The sequence below is a fragment of the Ranitomeya imitator genome, chromosome 1, assembly GCF_032444005.1.
Source record: "Ranitomeya imitator isolate aRanImi1 chromosome 1, aRanImi1.pri, whole genome shotgun sequence".
NCBI classification, from domain to species: domain Eukaryota; kingdom Metazoa; phylum Chordata; class Amphibia; order Anura; family Dendrobatidae; genus Ranitomeya; species Ranitomeya imitator.
The window spans coordinates 899,279,738-899,299,350 of NC_091282.1; the positions used below are offsets into that span (position 1 = coordinate 899,279,738).

General features: G+C 40.5%; 1 protein-coding gene across 6 annotated transcripts in view; it reads right to left on the minus strand.

The window, feature by feature from the left end:
- Positions 1-19,613, minus strand: part of WDFY3 (WD repeat and FYVE domain containing 3) — a 382,468-nt gene that overhangs the window by 71,634 nt on the left and 291,221 nt on the right. For 4 of the 6 annotated variants that reach the window (XM_069743279.1, XM_069743265.1, XM_069743266.1 and 1 more), the window contains 4 exons: positions 19,345-19,578; positions 13,869-13,968; positions 5,850-6,028; positions 1,164-1,393 (listed from right to left, as the gene is read on the minus strand). In XM_069743279.1, coding sequence (XP_069599380.1) covers positions 1,164-1,393; positions 5,850-6,028; positions 13,869-13,968; positions 19,345-19,578 — 743 coding nt within the window. The remainder of the gene's footprint in view (positions 1-1,163; positions 1,394-5,849; positions 6,029-13,868; positions 13,969-19,344; positions 19,579-19,613) is intronic. The other 2 variants (XM_069743271.1, XM_069743264.1) reach the window with 1 other exon arrangement.

The window sequence follows — 19,613 nt, forward strand, 5'->3', positions numbered from 1 at the left end:
ATGCTGCAAAGTAAGAATGCTTTCAAAAATGTTAATTTATATTATCAATTAACAAAATGCAAACTGAATGAACAAGAGCGAAATCTACATCTTTTCGAAGAAGTCTGTCCAGAAGTGGACTTAATGGAAGAATTGCAAATTTTCAGATATAAGGGTAAGTTCACACAGGGCGTTTTTGCTGCTTTTTTTTTGCTAATTTTCAGCTGCTTTTTACAATACCAGCAAAGCCTATGAGATTTCAGAAATCCCATGCACACACATTGGTTTTTGTTTGATCAATATTTTGTGCTTTGCTGCGTTTTATGGACATAGAGCATGTCACTTCTTTCAGCGTTTTTGCTGCATTTTTTCACCCATTGACTTGAATAGGTGTTAAAAAAATGCAGCAAAAAGCAGGTATCTTTATTTGCTGCGTTTTTGCTGCTGAAAATCCAAGGACATTAACATGGACAAAGAGAAAACAAAAATGCACCAAAAAAACGCACCTAAACCTGCGTTTTTGATGCAGCTTCTTTCCTGCCAAGAAGATCAGGTTTTGCCGCAGAAAAAAAAAGCAGCAAAAACACCCTGTGTGAACTTACCCTAAGTGTGACAGTGTGGCAGTGTTGGGGAGGGGCAGTACCGCAGAAGTGACAGTGCTAAGAGACGACAGCTGATAGAAGGGTTTGTAATGTGACACAGCTAAACTCAGCAGTGCTGCCTCTTCCTCACAGGGACAGTATCTGAAAGGTCTGATTCACCTGTGCACTAATCTCCCAGCAACCTAATCTATTGTGGGGGCCTGTTTTTTTCTACTTTGTTGGTGCTGGCTTATGATCAGGCAACTCATACAAGGAGAAGATGATCACGTCCATTGTGAAAAACACCTGATAACACAAACTTGGATTCAACAAAAGTTAATTAATTGGATACCAAATACTTTGATTGCTAATAGCTCTGCAATGAAGAGGCGATACAAAAAAAGAAAAGGTTTTACTCTGCTTTGCAGCCAATATTACATTGCATGCCCAGTTCAACATGAAGAACATTTGGTGAAAGGTCCTGTTTAAAATACACCTGCCATGAAATGTGGGATGTCAAATGCAATTATCTGCATGATAAACCTTCTTCTCTACATTTAGTGTGGTAAACGCACAATGAATTAGATAAGAATAACAACCTACCTTCCCATGTGGAGGTTAATCAGGCAATGGGCAAGACATGCAATGAAGTCTTGGTCATGATTACCGGGTCCTAGCATCAGATTTCTATTCACTGTAAGTACTCGCAAAGAATCCAAAAGAGCTACTTGCTGAGGCACAGTTTTGTGGGCTCTGGAGAACTGGTATAGTACAGTTCGGTTCAAGCAGTTATATATCGCTTCAAGAGACACACTTTGGGAACGTCTTTTTGACTATGGGAGAAAATAAGAAGGATAAGAAGCAAACTTTCAAACTCACTGTATCTGATCATTCATGAACAAAAGTGACTTCATTTTAGTAAGGGGGTAGTAACAACTAACTCCTGCATTCACTATAGTTACAGTACACCTCTTGTTACTGCACCAACTGTAACACCTGCATTCACTATAGTTACAGTACACCTCTTGTTACTCTGCTAACTGTAACTCCCGCATTCACTATAGTTACAGTACACCTCATGTTACTGCACCGACTAACTCATGCATTCACTATAGTTACAGTACACCTCATGTTACTGCACCGACTGTAACTCCTGCATTCACTATAGTTACAGTACACCTCTTGTTACTACCCCGACTATAGTGAATGCAGGAGTTACAGTCAGGGTAGTAACAAGATGTGTACTGTAACTATAGTGAATGCAGGAGTTACAGTCGGTGCAGTAACAAGAGGTGTACTGTAACTATAGTGAAAGCAGGAGTTACAGTCGGTGCAGTAACAAGATGTGTACTGTAACTATAGTGAATGCAGGAGTTACAGTCGGCGCAGTAACAAGAGGTGTACTGTAACTATAGTGAATGCATGAGTTACAGTCGGCGCAGTAACAAGAGGTGTACTGTAACTAGTGAATGCAGGAGTTACAGTCGGCGCAGTAACAAGAGGTGTACTGTAACTATAGTGAATGCAGGAGTTACAGTTGGTGCAGTAACAAGAAGTGTACTGTAACTATAGTGAATGCAGGAGTTACAGTCCGGGTAGTAACAAGAGGTGTACTGTAACTATAGTGAAAGCAGGAGTTACAGTCGGTGCAGTAACAAGAGGTGTACTGTAACTATAGTGAATGCATGAGTTACAGTCGGCGCAGTAACAAGAGGTGTACTGTAACTATAGTGAATGCAGGAGTTACAGTCGGTGCAGTAACATGAGGTGTACTGTAACTATAGTGAATGCAGGAGTTACAGTCGGGGTAGTAACAAGGTGTGTACTGTAACTACAGTGAATGCAGGAGTTACAGTCGGCAGAGTAACAAGGTGTGTACTGTAACTACAGTGAATGCAGGAGTTACAGTCGGCAGAGTAACAAGAGGTGTACTGTAACTATAGTGAATGCAGGAGTTACAGTCAGCGGAGTAACAAGAGGTGTACTGTAACTATAGTGAATGCAGGAGTTACAGTCGGGGTAGTAACAAGAGGTGTACTGTAATTATAGTGAATGCAGGAGTTACAGTCAGGGCAGTAACAAGAGGTGTACTGTAACTATAGTGAATGCAGGAGTTACAGTCAGCGGAGTAACAAGAGATGTACTGTAACTATAGTGAATGCAGGAGTTACAGTCCGGGTAGTAACAAGAGGTGTACTGTAACTATAGTGAATGCAGGAGTTACAGTCAGCGGAGTAACAAGAAGTGTACTGTAACTATAGTGAATGCAGGAGTTACAGTCCGGGTAGTAACAAGAGGTGTACTGTAACTATAGTGAATGCAGGAGTTACAGTCAGCGGAGTAACAAGAAGTGTACTGTAACTATAGTGAATGCAGGAGTTACAGTCCGGGTAGTAACAAGAGGTGTACTGTAACTATAGTGAATGCAGGAGTTACAGTCGCTGCAGTAACAAGAAGTGTACTGTAACTATAGTGAATGCAGAAGTTACAGTCGGTGCAGTAACAAGAGGTGTACTGTAACTATAGTGAATGCATGAGTTACAGTCGGCGCAGTAACAAGAGGTGTACTGTAACTATAGTGAATGCAGGAGTTACAGTCGGTGCAGTAACAAGATGTGTACTGTAACTATAGTGAATGCAGGAGTTACAGTCGGCGCAGTAACAAGAGGTGTACTGTAACTATAGTGAATGCATGAGTTACAGTCGGCGCAGTAACAAGAGGTGTACTGTAACTAGTGAATGCAGGAGTTACAGTCGGCGCAGTAACATGAGGTGTACTGTAACTATAGTGAATGCAGGAGTTACAGTCGGGGTAGTAACAAGGTGTGTACTGTAACTACAGTGAATGCAGGAGTTACAGTCGGCAGAGTAACAAGAGGTGTACTGTAACTATAGTGAATGCAGGAGTTACAGTTGGTGCAGTAACAAGAAGTGTACTGTAACTATAGTGAATGCAGGAGTTACAGTCCGGGTAGTAACAAGAGGTGTACTGTAACTATAGTGAATGCAGGAGTTACAGTCGGTGCAGTAACAAGAAGTGTACTGTAACTATAGTGAATGCAGGAGTTACAGTCAGCGGAGTAACAAGAGATGTACTGTAACTATAGTGAATGCAGGAGTTACAGTCGGCGCAGTAACAAGACGTGTACTGTAACTATAGTGAATGCAGGAGTTACAGTCGGCGCAGTAACAAGACGTGTACTGTAACTATAGTGAATGCAGGAGTTACAGTCAGCGGAGTAACAAGAGATGTACTGTAACTATAGTGAATGCAGGAGTTACAGTTGGTGCAGTAACAAGAGGTGTACTGTAACTATAGTGAATGCAGGAGTTACAGTCGGGGTAGTAACAAGAGGTGTACTGTAACTATAGTGAATGCAGGGGTTTGTCGCATCCTGGCCCCGCAGTCCCTTTGGCCTCTCTAAGACAAAGCTGATATTACTAAAGACCTGCCTTATAATATTCCGGTATGCAGCACTATTGCAGGAACTATGCTGGCATAGTTCCTACTATAGTGCTGCATACCGGAATATTATAAGGCGTGGATCCATCATACGGATCAATTGAATGTACATACAAGACATCCAAAGGGTGAGTGCAACAATATATATTTCTTGCTGTGAATATACATCTACACTTAGACTCTGCGCCCCTTGTCTCCCTTTTTATATCTCCTTCCGATATCCTTATGAAATTACTAAAGACCTGTTATAGTAGGGGCACTGCTGGAAATTTTGCATTGTGGTTCACAAGTTTAAGCATAGTATAATATTACAATGCAGTAAATATTTTGAAATAAAGTCATAGAGATGGCACAGATCACCCAGATGTAGATTCATTAGATCATTTTTTTATTAACATAATTGACTTTTGTAACTACTCATTGATGGTGTATACTTAACCAACATTTCAAGTCCTAGTGTCTGTATAAATGTATTGTGAAGCCACATCTTAAACATCATTCAGTATAAAGAAGAAAAAAAATGACGTTGAATTGTAGACATTTTTCAGAGCATGACCTTGGTTTACTCGAAAAGCAGTGGATGGCTCCCTTAGCAATACATAATGAAATCTGCATGTAAAACGGACTGGTTCATCAAAGTATTAGGGTGCTTTCACATTGTGTTTAGGCCCCGTTCAGTGGCCCCATCAGAGCTTACGTCCGAACCCCCCGCATAATGGAACTTGTATGTTTGAACCGACGGGGCCATAGACTATTATGGTGCTGGTAGAGGGAACGTGTGCTCTGACATGCATCCTTTTTGGACATATTCACCTACTGGAGGTGGACTGCATCTGAATGTCTGCGTATATGTACGGCACTGTGTACATTTGTTCTGTCGGCATCATTATAGTCTACGGCCCTGTCGGTGCACACATCCAAATCCCGTTTTGCGGGGGCTTTACACGCAAGTCCCAATAGGGCCACCAAAGTGGTGCCTGAATGCAATGTGAAAGCACCCTAATTTTCGCAATGTGTGAACCCAGTCTTACACTACACCTCACTGTCATCCTAGAAAGTCTAATGACGTGTTTAGTGAGGTGGATTTGTGACAAACTGTAAACTCAAAAGTTAATCCCTGTCCCAGTACTTACGTCTAGGCTAAGTTCACACTGCATTAGTGTCCGTCACTCAATTATGGCACATCGCTAGCGCACGCTCATTGTGGGCGTGCGCTAGCGATGCGTCCGCCATTGAAAGTAATGGCGGCGTTAACGGACTACGTTACACCGCGTTATGCCGCGGTGTGACGTAATCCGTTAAACGGAACCCAGCCTAAGGCACCATTGTGTAGTCACCCTTATACATTGAGTAGCCTAATTTATGCAGTAAATTACTTAGCAAAGTATCATAGCCAATAGGCCTTACAATAAAGTCTGTGCTTTGCGCAAAAATCATTATTCCCTTAAAAATTGTGAATGCGTTGCAATTATGATTTTGCCAATGTTCTCTTCCTTCTGTCATCCAGCAAAGTTGTATATATTTTTTTATTACATTGGCGGAAAATTCTTATCACACATTTTTTGTTCACCATTTTTTAGCATTTTGCAGAGAAAAATTTGCCAGACAGACTGCAGAAATAGACCATAGTGTGGAAATAGCTTTTATTTATCTTAAAAAGGTGGTCCACAGCAAGGGACCCCATTTATATTACGGTTTAATAGGGCATGAAGACAAGAGTTGTTTTCATACACAAAACAATAGTAAACGTGTCACCCCAACATCACTACTCACTGTCCCAAAAATAACGTAAAAAATACAGAAAATAGAACAAAACGGTTCAATACCTGCAGTCTGTCCCTCACCTGTGAGATGAGCTGGATGATACAGTCTACCACCATTTTGGAGTCTTTATTAAACATTCCTTGCCACAGCTTGTCCACAACCCGCTGGGTGAAATAAAAGACATTATTAACCAGCACCTGATAACTACCACCAGTCGTCACCGGCAAGGAAGCATCTTCACCTAGAAAAAATAAATAAAAATTAAAAAAAGAATACGTACAAGCATTAAAGTGAACATGTCAGGTCAGATAACGATATTAACCTGTGGCACCAGGGAGAAACAAACTGCATTTCTCCCAGGAGCTGCCGGCTTTCAGTCATCTCATGATATTTTGAGTTTTGAGCACATCCCGTCATTTTGACTGACAGCCACCTAAGCAGTGAATAAGTGTAGAGCTGTCTGTCAGTTCAAGTGCTGAGGCATGCTTACAGACGTTCGTTTCAGGGGCGGTGCTGTCCCTGCCATCTCTCTGTGCGCCACCTCTCTCCTGTGCGATGTGCACTGTCTCTCCCCTGTGTGTGCGCTCCGTTCTTAGCTTATTATTATTATTCATCTAAGCAGACAACAGAGCGCACACAGGGGAGATAGTGCACTGCGCACAGGGAAGACAGCGAATGGAGGACACAGCAGGAACAGCAGTGCTCCTGAAACAAGCGTCACTGATGATGCTTATTTTCAGGGAGGAAGCAGAGGCAGGGACTCTAACATATTATTCGAGAAAGCCCAAGATACTCGGATAACACTAGTGCATGCTCAAGTTATCCAAGCACTCATTAAACAAGAGCAAAACATGCTGGCAAAACCCTTGACAGGCTACAATCTACATCAAAACCACCGATAGGCAACACATAGCATAAACCAAAGAGTATGGGGAAACTTTGCGAATGAAAATACAAATTGCCAACAAAAATTCAACCTGCACTATCTGCCACCCTGTCTCCCTGCTGAATAGATATCAGCTAAACAGAATATTCATTAGCCTACATTTATATCGTCGATAGGATCATGCTGCAATTAAAACCACCATGGACTTATGGGAACGGTGGCTGGTCACCCCTGGGGTGGCATCTGTGGACCTACTCAGAATAACTGTACTTGACCAATTGGCTATTTCGGCTTTTTAAATATTGTATGTTGGGGACATATAGAAATCAATTATTTTCTGCTTGTAAACATGTTAGTGAACATACAACCTATAGTAGTTTTGGTATAATTCCTGTATTTGATAACGTGTCACCAGTCTTTGGGAAAATCTTAATTTGGACAAAATTGATAACTTTGTTTAGCATGAAATACCTTGGCAGGTATAGGACTATATAAACTTTAAGGGTTAAACTTGTTTATTAAGCTTGTTGTGTTTGTACTATATTGTATAATGTATGTAATTGTTTATAAAATCAAATAATCAATAAAAATGATCCAATTTTCAAAAAAAAAAAACGCCACGGGTTGATGGGTGGAGTGCTCGGTCAGAGAGTCAATATATTCTTAGCACATAATTTGGCTGCATTTTTTCTTTTTTTAGCACCAGTACACAGCAGTGTTACGTTTGGAAGTGACAGTCAGATCTTTTGTTATTTGTATACCGAGCACTCCACCCATTATCCCATGGCGGTTTTAATTCCAGCAGGATCCTATCTATCCAAATAAATGTAGGCTTCATCCTAGGAGAGGACTCACATTAGGATAGGTTCCCGGCAACAAGAGATCGCCTTGTCTATGGCTGCTGGGCATGCATGAATTGGCCAAACTATGTGCTAAGAATCTCCATTTTTTCTGATTATCTAGAGCAGTAATGTAATTCAAATTTCATATATTTCATGTTTACATGCTATAGTGCTACAGAATGCAACTTTATTTGTTAGATATTTCTATAATATGCCATCATTTAAAGTAACGCAAGAGAGAAGCAGAACATTAAGCTCGGGAAACAGAATGTCTTCCTTTTCCCAGATTTCTCAGTGGAGGTCCAGCACAAAAGGTCTCAGTTTCTGGACATAAAAAGGAGGATGAGGGCGATTGGCCTGCAATATGCGATGATTTACCCGGCCAAGATTAGGGTGGTTTCCCTTGGCACGACCACATTCTTCCTCAAAAGATGCACTCAAATGGCTGGACAGTCATGAGCAACAAATCCGGCAGAAGGCTGGTGAAGCCATAAGGGCCCAAGACAGCTCTAACGCATGCTGGCGCTGAAGCACCCTTCTTCTCACTACCTGTGATCTCCAGCAGGATCATGCCTCATTTAATGCTACTATGTGTCATTAGTAGTATTGTGACTGAGGAAAATGGTAAACTCACTTGGATGATCTTCTATCATGTGCATTTTTAAAGGTGGGTACTATAATTGATTTTATTTATTGGAATATCCATGGGTTGAGAAACAATTCCAAAAGATTTGCAATCCTTGACTATATAAAAAAAGATTCAACCCCCCAATAATAGGTTTACAGAAGACCCATCCAACAAACAACACTTAATCAGATACATAAGTTCTGGCTGCGATATACCTTACATTCCTTTCATTCTAACTACTCAAGGTGGGGTTTGCGTAATTGTACAGAAAAGTAGCCCATTTCTGCATACTGACTCCTTTAAAGACCGTGGTAGATTTGTTGGGGTTAGATGTAAAATTGTGCACTTTGAATGTAGCATAGTCTAAATATCTCCTCCATATTCAAATATCCCTGTCAGAAAGATTCATGAGAGACTGGTGGCATCGCCGGATATACCCTTAAGGAGCCTGGGAGATTTTAATAATAATTGTAATCCTAGCAGTGATAGCTTTCCGGGAGAGAGGTAATAATTAGTCTCCCTTTGGTCACCTCATCAGAGAGGTGAGACTGTTTGACATTTTGAGGGAGAAGTTCCCAACCTTAAAGGTGTTTTCTCGTGCCTCATCAACTTATGAGTTTTTAAGAAGGACTGATCTAGCCTTATGTAATTCTCAAATAACCATTCATTTCTAACCTTAAACATCTTCCTAGACCTCTATCGGATCACTCTTCCCTCTTGTTACAGGTGCAAGTAGCCCCGCTAAGATCCAGGTATTCACTAGGTTGGAAACTGAATCCATTCTGGCTTAAAATTATTAATTGCACTACCATTAGGGAATTAGGGAGAAACTTGGGGAATTATTTGATATCAATTCAGGTTCGGCCTCTAATAATATGGTTTGAGACCCTATGAAGGCCTTTTTAAGGGGGGGAGAGAGACTGATCAGAGAGATTAAACTGGTAAAAGATAATTTGCAGAAAACAGGTGTTGGATTGTAAAGTAAGGTTTGAGAAAATTAAACTTTGCCATGGATAATAACCCAGCGAATAAATTATTTCAAATAGAGCAAGTTGACAAAAAGAAAAAAATAAGAGCGATACATTTGCCGAGGAGACACTGCCGAGATCACTATATGAGGCTATAATAGTTGTATTACCTAAAGAAAGGAAAAAAAAGAATTACCAGAATCATACAGACCCATTTCACTACTTAGGTCTGATGACAAGATTCTGGCAAAATGCTGGCTAATAGGTTGAGCACTGTGATAACGTCGGTAATCCACACAGATCAATCTGTGTTCATGCCACATAAGTCGATTGCCATTAACCTACGAAGGCTATTTTTGAACTTGCTGGCGGTGCAGTCGGATCCCAAGAATAAAGCGTTTCTTCTTAGATGCCCAAAGGCTTTTGATAGTGTGGAGTGGGAATACATGTGGGCAGTGCTAATGGAAATGAGGTTTGGGCCTAATTTTATTAAATGGGTAATGATACTGTACAAGACCCCGACAGCTAGAATAAGAGCCAATGGGCATACGTCGGATAGTTTTGCTCTTTTTAGGGCAACTAGGCAAGTCTAACCTCTATCACCCCTGCTTTTCGCTACTGCAATAGAGCCTTTAGCATGTATCATTAGACAACACCTCAGTATTAGGGGCTTTAAATATGGTGGCAAAGAGGAACAGATCACCTTGTTTGCAGATGATTTGTCATTATTTCTTGATAACTTGAACATCTCTCTCCCATTAATAATAGATATACGCAATAGAAAAAGAGGACTTAAACACTATAGCGCCACCTGTTGGAAGTAGCGATCCTACAAGTCACAATCAACCCTTTAACGAGTCGTGCAATATGACTTAGGATAAAAGCAAAATCAGTATCTCAATTCGCAGGCACGGTGTTTCGGGCTATTGGCCCTCGTCAGTGCGAAGCATGAACTGATTTGGCTATGTGAGAGGCTCTGGACTGGTGTCTAAGGGGTAAGGTTTCTCCTTGTGGAGAGTGACATACCATCTCTGACTTGTCAAGGTAAGGAGGCTTATTCGCCGTGTAATGCTCCTCTGGTGCTATAGAGTTTAAGTCCTCTTTTTCTTTGATGAGACAATTTGCATATTAAATTTCCCAGAGAAGCACAGTATGGCGAATAAGCCTCCTTACCTTGACAAGCCAGAGTTGGTATGTCACTCTCCACAAGGAGAAATGTTACCCCTTAGACCCTAATGGATATATGGTAATTTCTAAATTTTGGGTCTTTTCTGGCCTAAACTTTAATTGGTCAAAGTTGGCTTTACTCCCCATGGATAATAATGTACATCTTCGCTCAAATTAATCTTTAGCAATCCTGGTGGTGCAAAAGTTTAAATACCTAGACATATTTGTTATCAGCTAGGTTAGTGACTACATCCCTTTAAACCTGAACCGTTTGATAGGTAAGTCAAGAAATAAAGTTGGAACATGAAGGAGAATCCCCACTCTCTGCCACTGGCAGAACAAACCTCATTAAAATGTGCCTCATACCCTACACAATTCTCTTGTTTTGATCCCAAACTGCTGGTTTAAAAAAATGCATAATACATTCCAGGACCTGGTCTTGAAAATGAACATCCCTAGAATAAAGCTGGAAAAATTACAGTTGCTTAAGGATCAGCTTTATATTGTGAGCTTGTTTTTCAAACAAATTTTATTGATTTTATAAATTTGATAGAGGTGAAGGGTAAAGGGTAAGGGAAAAAAGAGTGAAAGGAAAAGAAGAGACAGGCATATATATATATATATATATATATATATATATATATATATATATATATATATATATATATATATATATATAGTGTAGCTTACACAAACAGAAAACGACTGTAGCTTACTCGAACAGATTAAACGTAGCTCAGTATCAAACCTAATATAACTGTCGCTTCTCAATAAAAAAGTAAGTACGTTGTATGATTTATATAAGGGCCTGTCCTGTCTGGAATCTCCTAAAGGTGATCCTAGGACTTTGTGGGGGCAAAGTACGGTTCATTTACAAGCCACAATTGAGAAATAAATGGAAAACAGCTTTTCTAGGAACTTGAATAATAAAGTTACCGACTTCAATAAATGTTGATTGTAGTACTTTTTACTTGGGACGTAGGTTTGATTTGGACATAGAAAGGAGACCAGGAGAGCCCACGGAGGAAACTATGCCGGCACATTTCAGGAAGTCAACTCCTTCCATTGAAGAAGAAATAGTAATCAGTTTAGATGCGAGTTTAATTTGTAGCGTAGAGAACTGAGTCCAATTGTAGGGTATTCTGGCTTTTAGAAGCTCACGTGTAGTGGATTGAAATAATTTCCGCTTTTGCAGAGTTTTTTAAGATAGGTCTTTAAAAAAAGAGTTAAATGACTATACGGAGAAGAGAGGAATCTTGGCTCTTTTGATATACCCAGTAGTGTGTTTCTTACCCAGTTGGGGTAAAATGAGACAATAACATCTGTAGCAACATCAGATGGAAGAGCAAATGGCCTGCATACTCTAAAGGCCTTTTCAATTACCGTATATACTCGAGTATAAGCCGACCCCCGCTAATTTTGCCACAAAAAACTGGGAAAACTTAATGACTCGAGTATAAGCCTAGGGTGGGAAATGCAGCAGCTACCAGTAAACGTCAAAAGTAAAAATAGATACCAATAAAAGTAAAATTAATTGAGACATCAGTAGGTTAAGTGTTTTTGAATATCCATATTGAATCAGGAGCCCCATATAATGCTCCATAAAGTTTATGATGGGCCCCATAAGATGCTCCATATTAAAATATGCCCCATATAATGCTGCATAAAGGTTAATAATGGCTCCATAACATGCTCCATAGACACATTTGCCCAATATAATGCTGCACAAATGCAGATTATGGCCCCATAATATGCTCCATAAAGATATTTGCCCCATATAGTGCTGCACAAACGTTGATTATAGCCCCATATAGACACTTGCCCCATATAGTGCTGCACAAATGTTATGGCCCCATATAGACAGTTGCCCCACACAGTGCTGCACAAACATTATGGCCCTATATAGTGCTGCACAAATGTTATGGCCCCATACAGACACTTGCCCCATATAGTGCTGCACAAACGTTATGGCCCCATACAGTGCTGCACAATCGTTATGGCCCCGTACAGTGCTGCACAAACGTTATGGCCCCATATAGTGCTGCACAAAGGTTATGGCCCCATATAGTGCTGCACAAACGTTATGGCCCCACATAGTGCTGTACAAACGTTATGGCCCCATATAGTGCTGCACAAACGTTATGGCCCCATATAGTGCTGCACAAACGTTATGGCCCCATATAGTGCTGCACAAACGTTATGGCCCCATATAGTGCTGCACAAACGTTATGGCCCCATATAGTGCTGCCCAAACGTTATGGCCCCATATAGTGCTGCACAAACGTTATGGCCCCATATAGACACTTGCCCCATATAGTGCTGCACAAACGTTATGGCCCCATATAATGCTGCACAAACGTTATGGCCCCATACAGACACTTGCCCCATATAGTGCTGCACAAACGTTATGGCCCCATAGATGCTCCATACAGACACTTGCCCCATTTGCTGTGATAAAAAAAAAAAAAAAAATCACATACTAACCTCTCCGTCGCTCAGGCCCCCGATACTTTCAATATTCACCTGACTTTGTTCCGGCGCCGCTCCATCTTCAGCACTGACGTTCAGGCTGAGGGCGTGCACTAACCACGTCACCGCGCCCTCTGACCTGAGCGTCACTCCTGAAGAAGGAGCGGCGCCAGAACGAGGAGCAGGTGAGTATCGCGCAGCGCAGTGCCCCCCCTCCCCGTTATACTCACCTACTCCTGGCGCGGTCCCTGCTTCCCCGGCACTGCAGCTTCTTCTTGTAGTGAGCGGTCACTGTTACCGCTCATTACAGTAATGAATATGCAGCTCCACCTCTATGGGAGGTGGAGCCGCATATTCATTACTGTAATAAGCGGTACCATGTGACCGCTCAGTACAGGAGGAAGCTGGCGGCGCCGGGAAGCCAGGGACCGCGCCAGGAGTAGGTGAGTATAATTAGACAGCCCCCGCTCCCCCTCACCTGCCGACCCCTGGGTATGACGAGTATAAGCCGAGAGGGGGACTTTGAGCCCAAAAAAGTGGGCTGAAAATCTTGGCTTATACTCGAGTATATACGGTAAGTTTTCCCCTTTGGCGTTAGGAATTAGATGAGAAATTAATGAAGAAATGTAATCCCTTAACTGGAAGTTTTGGACCGACTTCGGAATCCCTCTGATCTTCACATTGTTTTTCCTTTTGAAGTCTTCCAAATTAGCTAGACTGTTTCTGAAGGAAGTAATATCCTTTTGGATGTTTTCCAATGAATCTGAGATTGTAGGGAGATCCTGCATTCCTTTAGTTTGTGAAGTCTCGTAAATTTTGTATGAGGAATTAATTCTTTCTGTGACATCGGAAGATTTGCTAGATGCCCCTTTAATATTTGAGAGTGTAGCATCAGCTATGTGCGAAAAAGTATCTTTAAAAAGTTTCTTGATGAAAGTCTTGGATGCCTTCGCTATATTCAAACGCGTAGAATTGGATTAGAAGCAGCACTCCAGCGCTTCAATAAAACAAAGCTGGAGTGGTGCTTTAATCAACCAGATATACTCCAAAAGCTTCCATTAGGTAGTATAAAAAAAATAATAAAAACGATGTGAACGGGTCCACATTTCTGGAATACATACCTAACAGAACATCAGCAGCCAGAAGATGGTCCATCACACTATCCAGTATGTAAGTCTGGAATTCCTTCTGCTGAGCTCTTGTAGATCTTTCAGGAGTAGCCTGCAAAACATCAATTAAAATCAGCGAAGTCATTCTAGGGTTATGGGTCTGTATTAGCAGCCAAAACACTAAATTTTAAATTAAGGTTTTTTAAATATGTTTTTTATCTTGGTGGTGGTCTTAAAATTCTCCATTTCACTAGACCGCCATATTTATCCTGTTGGACATTATTATTTAGAACATTGCCGTCTCATTATCATCAAATGGAAAAGTAACTTCTATTATAAAGCCTGATAAGATTCATCATGGTCAAGAGACGATGAGGACAACTCAACTCCTTCTCAATCCCTGCACAGTAAACTGTAAGCAAGGTACAGAGCATGTCCACAACACACAGGGGCAGTCACCACATACTGCACAGTGAGCGTGCTGTAATCACTCCCCTACATAATGATTGACAGCTCGCTCTTCAGCTATGTGTGTGCTATCCATGTGCAGGAGAGTGATTACAGCGCACTTACTGTATAGTAAGCGGTGACTACAATGGCTCCCTGAACTGCCTCAATATCTGGAAGCCAGCGGCTGCAGGGAAAATAAAATGTTATGTTCTCCGTGAAACTGCTCCATTAAGCCTGCCAGACATCCATGATTTGAATGCTACTTACCAGCAGATAAATAGTGTTTGTGGAGATGACACATTCCCTTTAAAAGGGTTGTCCAGTCTCAAAAGTCTGCAGTCGCTGAAAATCAAATGAGCTTTGATACCTACACTCTCATGATTCCCCTGTATTGCACAAGTGACTTGTATACCTGTGGTCATGTGCTGACTAGTCTTGCCCGGCTTCTCTCAATAGAAGAGAATTGAAAAAAGTGTCGACACATGGCCAAGTATGCAAAGTGTAGTCAGGTGCAATATAGGGTAGTCATGTCTTTGTACGATTCGGCAGCTTGCAGTCACTCTGTGACCTGACAACCCCTTAGTAGCAGGCCAGCAAATATTTTTTTCCATCCTTTCACTTCACCCCCCACCCCCATCTGTCTAAGGCTACTTTCACACTTCCATCGGTACGGGGCCGTCGCAAACCGTTGGCCCGACATACCGACGGACGTTGTGCAAAATAGTGCACAACATGGGCAGCGGATGTGGTTTTCAGATGCATCCGCTGCCCATTATGAGTTGCGGGGAGGAGGGGGCGGAGTTTCGGCCGCGCATGCGCGGTCGAAAATGGCGGACGCGTCGCACAAAAAAAATGTTACATTGAACTTTTTTTGTGACGACGGTCCGCCAATTACCGACGCATCCAGTGCACGACGGATGGAACATGTGTCCATACGTCACGATGAGTCGGTAATACAAGTCTATGTGCAAAAAACACATCCTGTGGGCAACTTTGCAGGATTTGTTTTTTGCACAGAACGACGCATTGCAACGTCTTTATAAAGACGGAAGTGTGAAAGTAGCCTAAGGCTATGTGCACACGTTGCAGATTTGGGTGCAGAATTTTCTGCACAAAATCTGCATCTCCTGGCAGAAAACGCAGGTGCAGATTTGATGCGTTTTTTATGCGGATTTTGTGCGTTTTTGTTGCGTATTTGCTGCGAATCTTGGGCAGATTTCATGCGTTTTTTTACCCCTGTGGATTTCTATAATGGAAGAGTGCAGAAACGCTGCAGATCCGCACAAAAAAGTGACATGCTACTTCTTTTGATCCGCAGCGTTTTCCATGCGGAATTTTCTGCACCATTAGCACAGCATTTTTTTTTCCTATTGATGTACATTGTACTGTAAACCACTTTGCAGATCTGCAGTGTTTCTGCATGGAAAAAAAAGCTGCGGATCCGCAGTAAATCTCCATCGTGTACACATAGCCTAATACAATTATAGCTTTAGAACCCTACAATAAAAAAAAAAAAATAGACCAACCTATATCAAATTGTGATACTGAAAAACAGATATTGTCCACAACATAATGACAAAATAGTAATTTTTTTTTTAACTATAGCTTCATAAAAAGTCTGATTATATGGAGCACAGTACATGTGATACAGAAATGTTAAAGCACCACATTGGTCCCATATGATGGGCCATTCATTGACTGCATAAAGCAGAGGATAGCCAACAAAGCACTAAACAACATGCATATATCACTAATATTGTCCACTCGAAAGAAGTGTAAGCGTAAGTCAGGCTGCAGAGAGCTTGTTGAGATGGCACTCTGACATATCTATCTATCTACGGTATATCTATCTATATACAAATATTTGATACACTGCTAATTTTGCAAGTTTTCCCACCTACAAAAAATGTATTTACATAATTAATATGCATTTTATTGCATGAAATAAGTACAAAAACAGAACTTAAGATTTAGTACAGAAACCTTTCTTTGCAATTACAGAGGTCAGGTGTTTCAGCTCCCTCCAAAGATTTTCTATTGGGTTCAGGTCTGGAGACTGGCTAGGCCACTCCAGGACCTTGATCTGCTTCTTACGGAGTCACTCCTTAGTTGACCTTAAAGTTAGTTGACCTGAAATAGCCTTGGAATCAATTGTCCAATTACTTTTGATCCCTTTAAAAACAGGGTGGCACATGTTAAGGAGCTGAAACTCCTCAACCCCTCATCCAATTTTAATGTGGATTCCCTCAAATGAAAGCTGAAAGTCTGAACTTCAACTGCATCTGAATTGTTTTGTTTAAAATTCATTGTGGTAACGTCTATAACCAAAATTAGAAAAATGTTGTCTCTGTCCAAATATATATGGACTTAACTGTACGTGTGTGTGTGTGTGCGGGTGGGTGTGGGTGTGTGTGTGTGTATGTGTATCTATATATCTCTCTCTCTCTCTCTCTCTCTCTCTATATATATATATACATACTAGATTGTGGCCCGATTCTAACGCATCGGGTATTCTAGAATATGCATGTCCCCGTAGTATATGGACAATGATGATTCCAGAATTCGCGGCAGACTGTGCCCGTCGCTGATTGGTCGAGGCAACCTTTATGACATCATCGTCGCCATGCTGTGCCCATCGCTGATTGGTCAATCAGCGACGCGGGATTTCCAAGACAGACAGACAGACCCTTAGACAATTATATATATATATATATATATATATATATATATATATATATATATATATATATATATACATTATGCATCGTACTTGTCACTTTGTTGGTCCTATATTCTATGCGTTTGGTCAATGTTTGGGTTGTTATATATAGATATATATAGACGCCTCTCAATCAGCCAAACCAGATATCCACTTTGCACTGACGAGGGGCAGTATCCCTAAACACAGTGTCTGCAAATTGAGATTCTGGTTTGGCTATTATCCTAAGTCATGTGACAAGGCTTGTTAAACAGTCGACATTGACTGTTAGGATTGCTACTTCCAATAGGTGCCACTAGAGTTCTAGTTCTCTTCCTCTCTGAAGAGACAATTTGGGTTGTTATATGTGACAGATGTACTAATTTAACATAGTGATGCCAGTAATAATGGACACCAGGGAGTGAAACAAGGAGGGGGGAGCACAAACACCTCAACGCGCGTTTCACTGCCACTAGATAACAGCTATATTCTATAGTTATCTATACTTACGGACTTTACGTACTTTATTTGGTTCTTGTCATCAAGCGTGTTATTTACCATAATACTCATTGCATTGCGTTTATGACTTGCTATGCCTGGGCAATAATTGACATTGTTTACTTAATATTTTATTTATTTAATTATCTTTGCGGTCATCAAATGTATTCTTTATTAAGACCTTTTTGCATTGCATTCAGGACATATGCTTTGCCTGGGCTATTTATGACATTGTGTCACTTATTTTCTGTCTTATTATCTTAGAATATTTTTTACTTATTTTGGATAATAACATACATGTCATTCTTTATGCATTATTCTATTGTGTTTGGAATGTTGATATTTGCATATTTTTTGTCATTAATTCCATTTATCCTTTATGACCAGTTATTGCCTGTACTGATTTTCTGAATACATTATATACTGACCGGAGGAGTACTCTTATGGGAACTTCTGTCTCTTTCATTCAAGATAGTTTTTCATCTAATATGATCACTTTTCCATCTCTATCCTGATTGATAAATTGCTTTAATAGACCTTCTGCCATTTATACATACACTGTTCTTTTGATATACATTTCATTATTATTTATATTTTTGTTCATCCTTTGCCTTTCTACCATGCTCCTATCATGATTACAGTACCAATATCTTGATTATATAGGCAGTTCTTTGGTTTCTCTCTTTTTTTTTTGTTCTCCCCTTTATATATGTTTAACACAACTTTTTATAAAACTATATTTAATAAAAATTCTATTTTACCACGACGTAAGGGTACCGTATCTATTCCTTGGTGTAACAAGATGAAGAGCTTACCAAAATTTTTAACGGTGTGGACAATCCCTTTCAGCCTCCTGTTTTCTTCTCTTCCCTCTTCACCTTGATACCCTTATTTCACCCTGCATTTTACTCCTCGACTACGGCTATTAATCCCATGATGCATGAGTACAGTACCATATGAGCAGCTAAAGCCAGTACCATGTCTGCCTCCTGAGAGGACACTGGAATTATCTTTCGCCCTAAATGATCCAAAATTAGCTAATAGAATATAGTCAGGAGGCTGAAGTGTGATCTTCAACATTCTACCAATGTGACAGGCAATGTGCAGTCATTATCAGTAACTGTGATAGGCAATGTGCAGTCATTATCAGTAACTGTGATAGGAGTTTCTACACCCCACACACCCACTGTATGGAGAACTTCAGTGATACCGTCCACGCAATTTCATCAAATAGGCAATACTGAGATGTGAGAAATAAAGCCATGTAATTCCTAGGGGATCACCAAGCAATTAAATGGCTCAATGGAAAAGGATACCCTGAATTTCCAGGTAGGAAGGAACAATTAAATAAGGGCATACTAGATAAATGTAATGTACTGGAAACCTGTTAGCAGAAGAAATATTTAAAAAAAATTCACTAGACTGTTACACAAGTTTAAAAAATGTGTTAAAGTTCCAAAGTCAGTAAAACAGGTGGTTTGTATGTCAGCATTCGCTTCTTTCTTCCTTTTTAAAGATTGAAGAATAGAACAGAAACTGTTCTACCAATTCTTGTTTTATCCTACCAATTACATCAAAATGCATTGAATGCATCAAATGATGCAAGGAAAAGGTTTTCAAAATATAAAGAAATAAAAAAATGAACTGAAAACGTCAAGCAGCCTCTATTTTTTTTTTTATCTCTGCTTCTCAAAGACTAGCATGCAGTTTTGTATCAGATTATAGAGTTTTTACTGCTCAACAGAGGTTATTTATTGATAGTGTATTTCTTATCATTATTGAAACGCTAACAATGTCTCTATTCTCCATTCAGCAGCGCACAGGCATAACAGAACAATTTACCTCTAAAAGAAGGTCTATCAAAGGAGTTTGCTTGCTGGCGGGAGTCAGGCAGAGGTTTTCAATGACTAGAACTCTCATGAAATCAAAAACAAACTTCTTGGCGGGGTGGCTGGTAAGGTAAGTCTTCGAGCCGACATTACAGTACTCAGATTGGCTTCTGTTCATTCCAGAGTCTGAAGCAAAGGCTTTAAATTCTTCAGCAGGCGATCCCCCCTCATCATCAAGGTCAGTGACCTGGAAAATAAAGTGCATCATTTAAGATTTTACAA